The sequence below is a fragment of the Pipistrellus hanaki genome, assembly GCF_964339955.1.
Source record: "Pipistrellus hanaki genome assembly, chromosome: 12".
Classification (NCBI taxonomy): domain Eukaryota; kingdom Metazoa; phylum Chordata; class Mammalia; order Chiroptera; family Vespertilionidae; genus Pipistrellus; species Pipistrellus hanaki.
The window spans coordinates 40,730,938-40,743,969 of NC_140514.1; the positions used below are offsets into that span (position 1 = coordinate 40,730,938).

At 51.7% G+C, this 13,032-nt stretch overlaps 2 protein-coding genes and 1 long non-coding RNA gene across 8 annotated transcripts in view; 1 reads left to right on the plus strand and 2 right to left on the minus strand.

Annotated features, from left to right (window-relative positions):
* Positions 1–13,032, plus strand: part of LOC311631350 — a 741,950-nt gene that overhangs the window by 2,798 nt on the left and 726,120 nt on the right. Inside the window, exon 1 of one of the 2 annotated variants that reach the window (XR_014796551.1) lies at positions 4,159–4,175. The exons of the other annotated variant lie outside the window; for it this stretch is intronic. This is a non-coding gene — a long non-coding RNA (uncharacterized lncRNA). Of the gene's footprint in view, positions 1–4,158; positions 4,176–13,032 lie in introns of those variants that run through there. 2 annotated transcript variants of the gene reach the window in all.
* Positions 942–9,627, minus strand: DQX1 (DEAQ-box RNA dependent ATPase 1). Of its 2 annotated transcripts, none has more exons than XM_084901368.1 (11): positions 8,245–9,627; positions 7,810–8,003; positions 5,900–6,284; positions 5,312–5,545; positions 5,124–5,208; positions 4,863–5,021; positions 4,590–4,781; positions 2,488–2,607; positions 2,132–2,322; positions 1,643–1,833; positions 942–1,423 (listed from the first exon to the last, which is right to left on the minus strand). In XM_084901368.1, exons 1-11 carry the CDS (start codon positions 8,476–8,478, stop codon positions 1,267–1,269), a joined length of 2,142 nt encoding a protein of 713 aa, XP_084757494.1. In that variant the 5' UTR covers positions 8,479–9,627; the 3' UTR covers positions 942–1,266. The 2 variants fall into 2 exon arrangements, with proteins under 2 accessions (XP_084757494.1, XP_084757493.1); XM_084901367.1 differs by having other exon boundaries at positions 5,124–5,223.
* AUP1 (AUP1 lipid droplet regulating VLDL assembly factor) lies at positions 9,768–12,911 on the minus strand. 4 transcript variants are annotated; one of them, XR_014796549.1, is made up of 12 exons: positions 12,639–12,911; positions 12,421–12,558; positions 12,191–12,341; positions 11,825–12,009; positions 11,481–11,553; positions 11,314–11,387; positions 11,022–11,088; positions 10,818–10,920; positions 10,567–10,686; positions 10,346–10,461; positions 10,041–10,221; positions 9,768–9,941 (listed from the first exon to the last, which is right to left on the minus strand). XR_014796549.1 is itself a non-coding variant. In XM_084901377.1 (12 exons), the coding sequence occupies exons 1-12, from the start codon at positions 12,686–12,688 to the stop codon at positions 9,905–9,907; spliced, it is 1,233 nt and encodes a 410-aa protein (XP_084757503.1). In that variant the 5' UTR covers positions 12,689–12,911; the 3' UTR covers positions 9,768–9,904. The 4 variants fall into 4 exon arrangements, 3 of the variants coding, with proteins under 3 accessions (XP_084757503.1, XP_084757504.1, XP_084757505.1); XM_084901377.1 differs by having other exon boundaries at positions 10,041–10,159; XM_084901378.1 differs by having other exon boundaries at positions 10,041–10,159; positions 10,567–10,681; positions 10,816–10,920.

The following is a 13,032-nucleotide window of genomic DNA, read 5'->3' on the forward strand; positions in this document are numbered from 1 at the left end:
CCCTGATTCTTTGATATTAACTCTTTGTTTTTATGGATTTGTAGAGAGAGGAAGGGAGAGGAGTAGATAGAAACATAAATGACAGAAGAACATCATTGATCAACTGCCTCTTGCATGGTCCCTACTGGGGGAGGATCAAGCCTGCAACCTGGTCAAGTACCCTGATTGGGAATTGAACCAACAACCTTTCGGTTCCTGGCTCGATGCTCAAAGGCTTAGCCATACTAGCCAGGGTGCCTCATGTTGTGCTGCTGCAGAACCAAGCTTAAATTTGGCACTATAGAAAAAAGAACTTTTGTAGCTCAAAAGGAAGCACAAGAATAGGTTTAGCTTAAGTTGAGGATATGGGGGCATATCAGTCCCTCTCCAATAAATAGAAGAAGGCTAAGGAAAGGGTCCTCCCCTATGTAGTTTGTGGCTTACCTGATTCCTTTTATCTCCAGCCCAACACTTCTTTAAAAATGTTTTCTTAGAAAATGTATTACTGATTTAAGACAGACAGAGAGAGAGGCCAATTTGTTGTTCCACTTATTTGTGCGTGCATTCATTGGTTGATTCTTGTATGTGCCCTGACCAGGGATCAAACCACAAACTTGGCATATCAGGATGATACTCTAACCACCCTAACCGCTTGAGCTATGTGGCCAGGGCCCCAGCCTACCAATTCTTGAGACTCAAAATTCCAAGATTTATATTGGATCCTAAACTTTTGGCTTAAAAAAAAAGATATTTTTTAAAATTAATTTCAGAGAGGAAGGGAGAGGGAGAGATAGAAACATCAACGATGATAGAGAAACATGGACTGTCTGCCTCCTGCACACCCCCTACTGGGGACCAAGCCCACAACCCAGGCATATGCCCTTGACAGGAATTGAACGTTAAGACCTTTCAGTCTGCAGGCTGACGCTCTATCCACTGAGCAAAACCAGCCAGGGCTCGGCTTTTTATTTTTTATTTTATTAATTTATTTTATTTTTATTTTTTATTTTATTTTATTGATTTCAGAGAGGGAGAGGGAATGTCAATGATGAGAATCACTGATTGGCTCCCTCCTGCATGTCCCCTCTTGGGGACCAAGTCTGCACCCCGGGCACATACTCTGACTGGAAATCGAACTTAGACCGCCTGGTTCATAGGTCTATGCCCAACCTCTGAGCCACACCCGCGGGGCAACTCTCAGCCTTTAAATCTGGCTGGCTGCCATGGTGCCAGAGTGAGGAAGGACGCGATACAATGAGATGAGTTCTGCTCCCTTCCTTAGGCAGGTCACTGCAGGACACAGGCATCTCTAAACTCTTGGGTGGAGGAAGATTCACTCTCTGTTGAAGAATCTGCCATTTCTTCTCTCAGCTGGTTTAGGAAGTCTCTGCTTTCACTGGGCGGCAGGTTACTCAGGAAGTATGGAGGAGCCAACTCCACCAGCCTGACACAGAGAGTCATAATTAGATGATTTCCATATACTCTCTCATAAAGCATATTTTTAAACTTCGTACTATCCGTTCCACAAACCCTGTCTTCTCAAATCATGTTACCACAGACCACTATGATTCCCTCTTCTTCTTAAGACTTTCTAACTCCTCAGCCATATTTCTGGCCCCAGGAAGAGGAATGGGCAGTGTAGGAGGGGTGTCACGGAACTCACATCTGTGGTTGAATCTCGGAAACAATGGAAAGGCAGTTGTCTTTGGAAACGGAGAAACTGTGGTAAAGCACCCACGGTGGGGGCCTGGCGGGAGCCCGGCGGCCTCGGTAGCAGCAGTACGGGGAGAGCTGGGCCACGTGCTTGTGGGTTAGGAGCAGGTAATTTCCACTCCCATCCGTGTCCCGGGCCACCTCATCGAAAGGCAAAGATATTGAAGGAATAAGTTACAGAGAAGAGGCAGACAGTGGAAAAAGGTAAGGGGAGATGAGAAGGAATCAGTAAGGGTGGTGAGAGTATTAAAAGAAAAACATTTCCTCTAGATGTTATAGTTCCTCCACACCGCAAGCTCCTTGTACCCCAACGGAAGTTAGTGCTGGTTCTATTGCGTCTTCTGAATGGCCATCTGGACCCCAGTTTTCAGAGATGGCATACCAATCTTTGGTCTCTCTGACTTCCAATCCTTTTAGGAGCCCAACTCTTTCCCCTAACCTTAAGGAAGTATCCAGACACCAGTGCTTTCTGAAGGTCTCTGCGATTCTTCTCAGAGCCAAAGGCTGGCTGGGACAAGGGAAGTTCAATTCGCTGCATAAGTTCTAGGAGTTCTCCTCGAAGTTTCTGGGCTTGACACAGTGCTGCCCAGTTTAGACCCCGAGCCTGGCACCAAGCCTTGTCTGCTCCACCTAGAGGAGGAAAGGGACCAGCTACAACCAAAGCCTTAAGACCCCGAAAGAACCAAATCCCTGGCCAAAGGGCCTCCTCTTCCTGGGCACAGAGATCTGGCAGCTGGCTGCACACCGTTTATGGAAAACCTGGGGTTCTGTAAGACCGCGCAGTGGGCCACTCACTCTGTAGAAAGGCTTCATACACCTGGATCAGAGAACTGTGGTCACCGTCCGCGTGCTCCAGGGCCCGGCGTAAAGCAGCTTCCTCCGCACAGAGTGGAGGACGGGTGAACCCGGGGGCAGCTGCAGGCAGGAGAGAGGAAGGATGTTTGGGGGAAGGAGAAAGGAGAGCAGAACAGGTGGGATGGTAAAAAGGCAGAAATGTCAGTTTGGGAACTTAATTCAAAAGACACTGATAACTTCTAAGTGCTATTAGACATTGAAGGTAAATGAAAGACAGTCTCTGTCCTCAAGGAGTCTGGTGGGAGAGACAAACAAGTGAGCAAACCTGATGAGCATGATAGTTGTGTGGGCCAAGATTTGACATTTGAGTAGGAATTAGCTCAGTGGCAAGGAGTGGAGAGAGGATTCTGGACTGTGGACACAGCAAGTTAGGAGCACGGCATGTTTGGAGAATGGCAAACGCCTAGTATGGGTGGATGGAATGGCGTGCACGGCAGAATTACAGGGGATGAAGCTGGGGAGGTAGGTATGGGCTAGGTTGTGAGAGGCTAGATGTGCTGGGTAAATGAGTTTACAGTCTGTCTAAAAGGTAAAAAGTATCTGTTGAAGAGTTTTTATTTTTATTTTTAAAAAATATATTTTATTGATTTTACAGAGAGGAATTGAGAGGGATAGAGAGTTAGAAACGTCGATGAGAGAGAAACATCGACCAGCTGCCTCCTGCACAACCCCCATTGGGATGTGCCCGCAACCAAGGCACATGCCCCTGACTGGAATCGAACCCGGGACCCTTCAGTCCACAGGCCGATGCTCTATCCACTGAGCCAAACCGGTCTCGGCTGTTGAAGAGTTTTTAAGTAAGAGAGTCCCTGTGTTTGAAGAAGTTCAAAATTCACATGACTAATTAAGAGGCTACTCAAGGAGTCCAGCTGAGCAGTGACAGAACCTGACAGTGAGTATGGAGAAGAGCAGATTAATTAAAATAATACTTAAGAGATAAAAATGAAAGAAACCGGAGAAAGATTAGTTTAAAATTATGGTAATGGAGCTGCGGAGATGATGGTATTATTTTGTGGTGGTGAGGTCATTTAAGAAAGTGTTCAAGTTTAATTCTGGCTGTTCTGGTAGAAATGTCCATCAGGAGTTAAACATATAAATCTAAGATTCAGAAGAATGGCATTGACAGGGAGATACAAGGTTTGTATATTTTAAGTGTGAGGGTATTCCTTCAGAGTATGGGTGTGGATGAACTTGCTTAGAGTTCAGGGAATGAGAAGACACAAAGGGCAAGAATATAAAATCCTGAGGTCCAACTTAGAGTGGAAGAGCAGAAGATGAAGCGTCCAAGTAAGACATTAAGGGAATGGCAGGGAAGTAGGCTGAGAACCATGAGGAGTGGTCACAGAAGTTTAGCCGGGCAGTTTCAAGGTGGGAGTGGCCAACATTCTGAAGTGTCAAAGGTCAGAAATGAGCCCTAGCCGGTTTGGCTCAGTAGACAGAGTCTGGCCTAGGGACAGGAGGGTCCTAGGTACAATTCTGTTCAAGGGCACATGCCTGGGTTGTGGGCTCGATCCCCAATAGGGGGCATGAAGGAGGCAGCCAACCAATGATTCATTCTCATCATTGAGGTTTCTCTCTCTCTCTGAAATCAATAAAAATATATTAAAAAAAAAAAAAAAAAAAAAAAGGTCATGAACGAGAGCTCAAAAGTGTTACTGGGTTAGGTCTTCAGGAGGTCACTGATGAGCTGAAAGCTGTCTTAGTGTGGTGGTGGACCTGGGTGAATCTGGAGTGTGGAGGATTACCCTAGATGGAATAGGGTAGAGATTATACCATCTAGCTGAAGAGGAGTATAGGGTTGAAGAAGAGGGGAGAAGAGTTTTAGTGATAACAGATAGAAGAGATTTAAGCATGTTGAGGTAGAACCAGCCGAAGAAAAAGGCTAAAGAGACAGAAGAGGGATACTGACAAAACCTGGTTCTGTAGGCATCGTGCGGTGGAAACTGGAGCTCGGGGGAAGGGCTAGCCTTTGGAGAGCGCCAAAACACCCAGGGAAGGCCTGCCGTAGCCAAAGGAGCCAGGGAGAGAGGTGATGATCATACCAGTGAGCATGGCGGCAAGGGTGAGCATCTCATCCACACATTCAAACTCGCATGAAGCCAGCAGGGCTTTGGCCAACTCAGGGGGCAGGGGGAACTCCGACAGGATGACACCTAAGTCTGACAGGTGTCCGTTGTCATCCAGGGCTGCCAGGTAGTCTAAGTCTTCCAGGGCCTGCATCAGCGCTTCTGGAGCTGGGGAGGAAACAGGGCTGAGAGTGCAGAGGACCTCCGAGCCCTGTGGTCAGACAGCAGGACTTGGGCAGGAGTGCTCACCAGGCCGGTCCAGGAAGTGACACTCCCCCGGCTCTGCGATCTGTCTCCTCTTTAGCAGTAAGACCAGGGGGCTCAGATTTTCCTCACACACCCTGGGTTGGGGCAATGGGGGAGCTTCTAGTTCTTGGAAGGACTTAGGATACAGGCAGAGGCAGGATCCTGAGGGGAAAAAGACCTGGGAAAGAAGACCACTGTAGATTTCTCGGGGCTTGCGTGTCAGTGACTCTCATGGGCCATGTCAGGGAGGGCAGAGGCTCTTACCTGGAGGGGCCCCTCTTGCCCGTAGTCGTCTTGCCTCTGCCTGACACTTGCTGATGGGTCTCAACACTTGGGATTCTGCTCGGATCTGAGGATTGTACACCTGTCACCGCCCGCCAACCAAGGTCAAGACAGATTAGAGCGGGCCATTTATATCTTTAGCCTCCACAACCCTCATCTTTGTCACTCACACTTCGAAGCTCCAGTCCCGAGTCAATGACATGTCGGATGGAAGGGAGGGAGAAGGAGAAGTCAGCCAGCCAGTGAGTGACCACAATCTTTCGGGCACCTGAGTCTGTGTCTTCATACACAGCCTGAGCAGCTTGACCATGGCCTGGGTGAAGGGGCAGCACCCGTGGTGGAGGTCCTTGGGTTGCCAAGGTCCCTACCTCCCTGGACAAGGATTCACAGCACAGGGAAATTTCCTGAGGAGAGGGTTGGGGTGTTAGGGCACTACTCACCTTTTTTGGTCACAGACCTCTTTGAAAAACTGATGAAAGCTATGCCCTTTACTCTGAAAAAATGCACATACTCATAAAAGTTGGGGAGTGTTATAATTTCAGAAATTCATTGAACCACAATGAATTTGATGGAATAAAAAAGAGGGCAGTAGACATCTTGACTCTGAAATCCTTGAGTGTTTCCCCAGGACCCCAGCGGAGAGTGAATACTACAACTCCAGCGTTCCCAACAAGCAGGGCTCCCTTCCCCGGGGCAGGAAGGTGGCACAGGAGCACCTCCCTTTTGCAGCCCGTTTTTTTTTTTTTTTTTTTTTTTACCTCCTCACTGGGCAGGTACACCAGCACGTCTCCTGGAGCCTCCTTTCGACACAATTCCAGCACAGCTTGGCAGGCAGCTTCCACTCGATCAGTAGGGACAGCGTCCCTGTAGACGGGTGTGGGACACCTGCCAGGCCCGCTGGGTACACGTACAACGGGAGGATTGCCCCAGAAGGCTCGGAGCTTAGGTTCAAGACCTGGGTCAGTGACCACCACCACTTTGGGGTCCTCTGGGAGGTTTCCCAGCCTGGCATCTCGCAGCAGCCCCTGGAGTAAGTCTGAGGCCACTGACCGCTCTTGAGCCTCGTCCAGGACCAGCACATCCCAGGCTCCAGTGCCCCGGGTCGAGGCCACCTCCTGAAGAAGCAGCCTGTCCCAGCAAAACCTGTTGACATTGGCAGTGGGCAGGAGTCAGTGTGGACATTGGCCAGCCCCAGTTCAGGGGAGCTTCTACCCAGGGAGCCTAGGTTTTGATAGTTAAGGTCAGAAAAAGACTGTGACTGAATTCCTTAACAGTGACCCACAACCTTACTGACTGGTGACACTTTGTTCAGAAGCTGTACCCCAGCTGGGGAAGTAACACTTTTGTAATGAGGATGAGGATGAATGTGAGGTCCAGTAAAGAGCCTAATTCAGCAATGCATAATGCATGCATTATTTTTTACTTAAAAAAATATATATATATTTGATTTTTTTACAGAGGAAGAGAGAGGGATAGAGTTAGAAACATTGATGAGAGAGAAACATTGATCAGCTGCCTCTTGCACACCCCCTACTGGCAGCCCGCAACCAAGATACATGCCCTTGACCAGAATAGAACCTGGGACCTTTCAGTCTGCAGGCCGATGATCTATCCACTGAGCCAAACCGGTTTCCGCTATTTTTTACTTTTTTTTTTTTTTTTTAATATATTCTATTGATTTTGTACAGAGAAGGGAGAGAGATAGAGAGCCAGAAACATTGATGAAAGAGAGTCATCGATCAGCCGCCTCCTGCAACCCCCCACTGGGGATATGCCCGAAACCTTGACCGGAATCGAACCCGGGACCCTTCAGTCCCCAAGCCGACGCTCTATCCATTGAGCCAAACCAGTTTTGGCTATTTTTTACTTTTTTTTTTTTTTTTTTTTTTTTAAATTACCTGCAGATCTTTTTTTTTTTTAATACATTTTTTTTATTGATTTTTTACAGAGAGGAAGGGAGAGGGATAGAGAGCTAGAAACGTTGATGAGAGAGAAACATTGACCAGCTGCCTCTTGCACACCCCCCACCGGGGATGTGCCCGCAACCAATGTACATGCCCTTGACCGGAATCGAACTTGGGACCTTTCAGTCCACAGACCGACGCTCTACCACTGAGCCAAACCGGTTTCGGCTATTTTTTACTTTAAAAAATATATATTTTTATTGATTTCAGAGGAGAGAGAAACATCAATGAGAGAATCATAGATTGATGCCCTCCACTGGGGATCAAACCACACCTGGGCATGTACTCTTGACTGGAATTGAACCGGGGACCTTCAGTCCCCAGGCATGCGCTCTCTCAGCTGAGCCAAACCAGTCAGGGCTATAATGCATGCTTTAAAGCACATGTGTCAAACACAAGGCCCGCGGGCCAAATCCAGCCCGCCAGGCCTTGCAATGTGGCCCGCACCGCACTGTCATCATTGCACTCCGCTGTCAGTTTATGACATTGTCAGTTTATGACATTGTCAGTTTATGACTGTTCAGTAAACCATTCGGCCCGCGATTTAGGCTGGATTTTAGATTTTGGCCCCTTCTCTGATTGAGTTCGACACCCCTACTTTAAAGGGTGAGCTGGGCTGAGAGGTGACGGTGAGGTGTCAGAGGGCTGGGCTTGTTCCTGTTGAGAGGGGATTAGATTTGAATCAGGCCCGCAGGAAGCCTCACCTGAGCAGGGTTTGGGGCCCAGTGCAGTCTTCCTGGGGGATGCTGTATCCAACCTCATGACCCAGGGTCAGGTCCATCTCATCAGCAACCTGCAGGGCCAGGCTCAGGGCTGCCAGCGGGTAGGGCTGAGTGACAGTTACCCGGCTTTCCTGGAATCCCCTGGCCAGTGCAAACTCTGCACACCACTGAGGGATCTGGGACAGGGGTAGGGAAGGACAACCCGTCAGCAAGACACAGGACTTCAGTGAGAAGGGCTAGGGGAGCTATGGCTTATTTGGGGGCATATACTGGTCCTTTACCACCCAGGGGCCAGCTTAACCTCACTCCGTTTACCTACCTCCCCCAAAACCCCTGGCAGTCCAATCCCCCTCTGCCCAGGTAAGGGCCAATTCTCTACCCGCCCCGCCCCTTGTCTCTCCCAGAATCTACCCCCACCTGGGTGCTCTTGCCAGAGCCAGGCTCTCCGGACACAATCACCACTCCACTGGGGCTACTCTCCAATTGCTCCAAGAAGGTAAAGCGAGCAGCCCAGATGGGCAAGGCCCGGCGCTGCTCAAGCAGTTCGTAGTAGCGGGAAGAGAGGGGAAGCCCGTCAAAGGGGTTCACAGCCAGTTCAGGCTCCCCAGGGCTCAGGCCAGACTCTTCTGTCAGGCCAAGCTGAGCAGCCATGACAGCTCACCGGCAGTACCTACAGAAGGCAGGGCAGTCATTAAGCCTCACACCACCTTTGCACCTCAGCCCTGATCCCCAACCTGTTACTCTCGGGTGGTAATGCACTGAGGTATATCCTTCCAAGCACTTTTTTAAAAAAATCACTTGAAGATTTTTTTTTGTAATCCTCACCTGAGGATATTTTTTCCACTGATTTTTTTGAGAAACATTGATGTGAGAGCCATATTGATTGGCTGTTGAATCTGCAACCCAGGTGCTTTTGATCAGGATGAAACCGGAGGTTTTGGTGCCCAGGGCCCTCGCTCTAACCAATGAGACACCTGCCAGGGCTGTGTTTTTTTAATCCTCACCTGAGGATGTTTATTGATTGGGGGTGGGGAAGGGGTGGAAAAGGGAGATCCGTCAGTTGCCTCCCATATGCACCACAACTGGGCAGGTTGAACCTGCAATCTAGATATGTACCCTGACCAGGAATTGAACCCTCCACCTTCCCGTATATGGAGGTATACGGGGAAATAAGCCAACCAACCGAACCTCCCAGCCAGGGCCTTCCCAGCACTTCTTGGCTGCCAGGAAACAGTGGAGACTACGTCTCTAAATAAAGGACTTTCAGAAGTGGATTATCCTGTTGCAGGTAGTAAAAATCCTGTGACTGTCAACATAGGAGTCCTCAGGGGCAACAGGAATTATGAGACCTGTGGGAAGGACCCTGAGAGAAAAGGATAAAGAATAAAAGGAGGGGAGTAAGGCCACAAGGATCCTGGAATCAAACCTGCTTGCAGCTCTGAGACGTGTCAGGACGGCAGCCAGTTCCAGAACCACACAGCCAGTTCCCACCAACCTTGACCAGCACGAAGTATAAAGGTCAGTTCCGGCTCCACCCTGGAGCTTGGCTCAAATACAATTCTAGACACTTTTGGGGTGGAGTCATTTGCTCCGCCTTATTTAACCTAGTCAGGAACCTATGGAGAAAAGGCTCCAGCCATCCACTGAGCTTGTATGAACTCTATAAAAACCACGTTCTGTGAAAGGCATCCTGGGACTTGTAGTTTTGCAGCTGTTTCTTCACAAACCTGGGCTGAACACCCAGCTAAGTTCAGTTGCTGTTGGGTCTTCAGTTAAACTTCCTTAATATCATACATTTCTTGGCGTCAGGAGGCGATTTCAGACAGTTGCATTCTGACCACCCCCCATAAACCTAAAGAGGCCCTCAACCCCATCCCACCCAAACGAGGAAAAAGGAACCTGTTCAGGAGGCTTTTTGACCCAGAGAGGCAACAGAGACCTTGAGTGAAAACCCTGAATTTAATGTGATACTGGGGGGGCCCCATCTCTCCCTTCCTACCACCCACCCATCCGGCCTGTAGAGCGGGGTGAGGGCTGCCCCCAGTCTCCGTCCTGCGGCTCTGGGTGCCATCTGTGCTCAGTCAGCCTCCTGGGCCTGTCTTTCTGTGAATCTCCTGTGGGACATAGGGGGGAGACATGGTGTGGGCTTTGCCATAATAACTCCATAGTCAGCTCCCTTCTTCAACCTGCCCCTTATTCTCTAAGCCCCTCACCTTCTTGCATATTCATATAGTGCTTGTTTGCGCTCCTGTAGGCTTTCTTGCCGGGCCCAGGAGGACTTGGCAAATGTTAGGGCTGTGGGCTGAGGGGTCACCGGGCCAGAGCTGGGGAACTGAGGTGATCACAATGTCAGAGGGCTTGCGAAGTCATCATCATTAAACCTGCATCGAATGCCTACTTTGCAAGAGAGGCACCGTGCTAGGGTCTCAGGATCAAAAAGGAGACGTCAGGGAAAGGGAGCATGTAGACTGCGCCATCCCACCCCAGGTCTTGGAGCTGACCATTTCCTGGGTCTCACCTTGGAGGCAGAGGCTGTGGGAAGGGCCTGGGTCCCCTCAGTGATGTCTTCAGGTATGAAAGCTACAGCTCCCTCAAGTAAATTGGTGATGGTCAAGTCTACACATCCAGTCCTGGCTGGGGAGAAGGGAAGAGGAGAAGGGGCCTGTTTCCCTGCTCACCTCCCCGCTCTCACCCACTTTTCCTCTGTGTCTTCCTGTGCGGGGCTACCCTTTCCCATACCGAGGTCTCTCTGGATGACGCCCAGTGGCACATGGGGTAAAACCTCCTTGACTCTCTGAGCCAGAGTTGCCAGCTGCACGTCAGGAGAAGGGCCAGGGGAGGGAGGAAAAGAAGACTGGGCTGCAAAAAAAGAAATCCAAAGTATGGTGAGTGGAGACGAGGAGGAAGGAAAGACTGCCTAGCACAGGAACAGGGAGGCCATCACAGTAAGCTGGAGAAAACAAAAAGCGGGGTGCACAGAGACCACACACCTGACTGGGGGTGCAATCTGTGGTGTCTCTGTCGCTTCATGTGCTCTGCTTTGTCTGCGGGAGTGAGTCGTGTCCCTGTCTGGCCCAGCTCTTGGGCCACCAGCTAGGGAGAATTGGAAGGTTGGAAGTGTCAAGGTCTCAAGCCCTCCTCCCTCTCCGCCTAAGGAGAGACCCCACCTCCACCCTGCCTGTGTACCCGACCACCTGTTGAACACGGAGGGCAAACTCCTCATTCCCCTCCCCCAGCTGGCGATGAACAGGACGGAGCCACCTGCAAAAAACAACCCAGGGCCATGCTGGGGGGCAGCTGCTGATACCTCCTTTCAGGGGATAGTGGAGGTTAGTGGCGGTGAGGGTGGGGAGAGAGAAAATACTTTGTATTGCCTCTGTGGTGGAACCTTGCTATTAAAAGATCTGCAAATGGACAGGGCAGAGGCCACTACTCTCTGGACCTTGAGGTGAACTTTTCCCAGCCACCAAAAAATGAGGACAATACCTTACTTGATACACCGTGAAAGGGACAAAAAGTGACCACAACAGTTCTGACACCCAGGAGGCATCTGACACCGTCTGAGAGGAAGGCATGAAGTAAGATCGAAGTCAGGGCCAGGCGTGGGAGACTTTCCCCAAGCCCCAAAGATCCCCTATCCAACGTGCACTCACCACAGAGACTAGGGGTCTCTGGACTCGGAGAGTAAGAGGCTGAACCACATCCTGGATAGAAAATGGCCAGGAACTAGAAGGAAGAGAGAATAGAAGGGGATTCCAATAATAGAAGGGGATTCTGGTTAGTCCAGTCAGCAGCTCATACCTGACTTAAAACAGGAAACTGTCAAACTGCCCAAATAGATAAACAGGGACTACAGGGGACTCAGGGAAAAGAGCCAAAAGCGGACAGAAAGGAACTGAGAATGGAGGGGGTTGGGGCTGAAGAAGGCTGTGAAAACCTAAGGGCCCTCTAGCTTGCCTACCAGGGCATGTGGAGGCCAATGCCTGTGCTCACCCACCTGAAGCGCAGGAGCCCCTCCCGGCCATTGGTGGCCTCTTCCTCCGGGAATAGCAGCAGAGGGGTTGGGGGAAGCCTCGTGGAAGCACAGAATCTCTTGAGTGACTCCACCAACTCCCCCCGCCCATCCATCTCCATGAAGCCCCGGGACCAGCACACAAAGCTGGGGGGGCTATTGAGTAGAGGCTGGGAACAGGGAAGAGAGAAAGCAAGAGGAATGTTGTCAAGTGATAAAACGGACAAATGGGGAGGGGGGGGGTATAGAAACGGGGTTAGGGGTACGGCTCCGTATCTCGTGGTCTCCAAGGCGAAACCGGGCGGGCAGAGGGCAGCCAGAGCCGGGCCCCGGGGAACAGCCCCCACTCACGGTGCTACAGCTGGTGAGCAGGTTGACTATGTTGTGATCGAAGGGTGTCACGTGGTTGGAAATGAGGACCCGGACGCGTTGATCCCGGAGTCCCGAGTCCTCCTCCCGGGCCACGAGCCCCAGCACCGCACACATGGTCCGCACCACGAACCTGCGGACGCGGGCGCTCCGTGACTGCGCCGCTCGGGTCGAACCCGGCCCGGACCCTCCCCGAGCGCCCGGGTCGGAACCTGCGGAGGACGCTGTCCGGCAGCGCGCAGCTGACGAGGAAGACGTGGATCCCGAGGAAGAGGCGCAGGACGAGGAGGCAGAACCCGACGGGCGCGTAGAGCAGCAGCGCGAGGAGCAGGAAGCCGTCACTCGGGAGCCTGCGGGCGAGAGGCGGGATGACCAGGCGCCGAGGGCCGGGTGAGCGCGGGCGCCGGCGTCTCCCCTCATGCGTTCTTACCGGTGCGAGTCAAAGAGTCGCTCCGGCCCCGGCGCCTGGGGAGGCTCCATTGCGGTTGCTTTAGGGGTGTCCGGCCGCCGCCGCCGCCGCCGCCATCTTCGCGACCCGCCGCAGGGGCTCCTGGGAAGGCGGAGTCTCCGGGCGTAGGCCCTGGGTGCCAGGACCCGAAACCCTCCTGCGCCCCGGAAGGGCTAGCCGCCCCAGCATGCCTCGCGGGCCCTGGGCCGCCTCGGCGCTCGCTTGCCGCGGGGACCACAATTCCCGGCATCCTCCGGGCGGGGGCGGGGCGGAGCCGGCCTCCCGGAATCCGGGTCTTGGTGCGCCTCTGCAAGGACTTCCAGTACCGGCGTGCCCCGCGTCCCGCGGTCACCTGCTCACGTCCCGGGCGCCGCCT

What these genes read in the sequence shown, in the direction of transcription:
- DQX1 (XM_084901367.1), bottom strand. Translation starts at nt 8,478, where the DNA reads ATGGCTGCTCAGCTTGGCCTGACAGAAGAGTCTGGCCTGAGCCCTGGG. An exon ending in CGGGACTGGAGCTTCGAAGT is followed by an intron (nt 5,224 to 5,311) that starts GTGAGTGACAAA and finishes GGGCGGTGACAG; the next exon opens with GTGTACAATCCTCAGATCCG. An exon ending in CCTTGCCGCCATGCTCACTG is followed by an intron (nt 2,608 to 4,589) that starts GTATGATCATCA and finishes TCCTGCCTGCAG; the next exon opens with CTGCCCCCGGGTTCACCCGT.
- AUP1 (XM_084901377.1), bottom strand. Translation starts at nt 12,688, where the DNA reads ATGGAGCCTCCCCAGGCGCCGGGGCCGGAGCGACTCTTTGACTCGCAC. An exon ending in TGCTCACCAGCTGTAGCACC is followed by an intron (nt 12,010 to 12,190) that starts GTGAGTGGGGGC and finishes CCCTGTTCCCAG; the next exon opens with CCTCTACTCAATAGCCCCCC. An exon ending in CTATATGAATATGCAAGAAG is followed by an intron (nt 9,942 to 10,040) that starts GTGAGGGGCTTA and finishes TATGTCCCACAG; the next exon opens with GAGATTCACAGAAAGACAGG.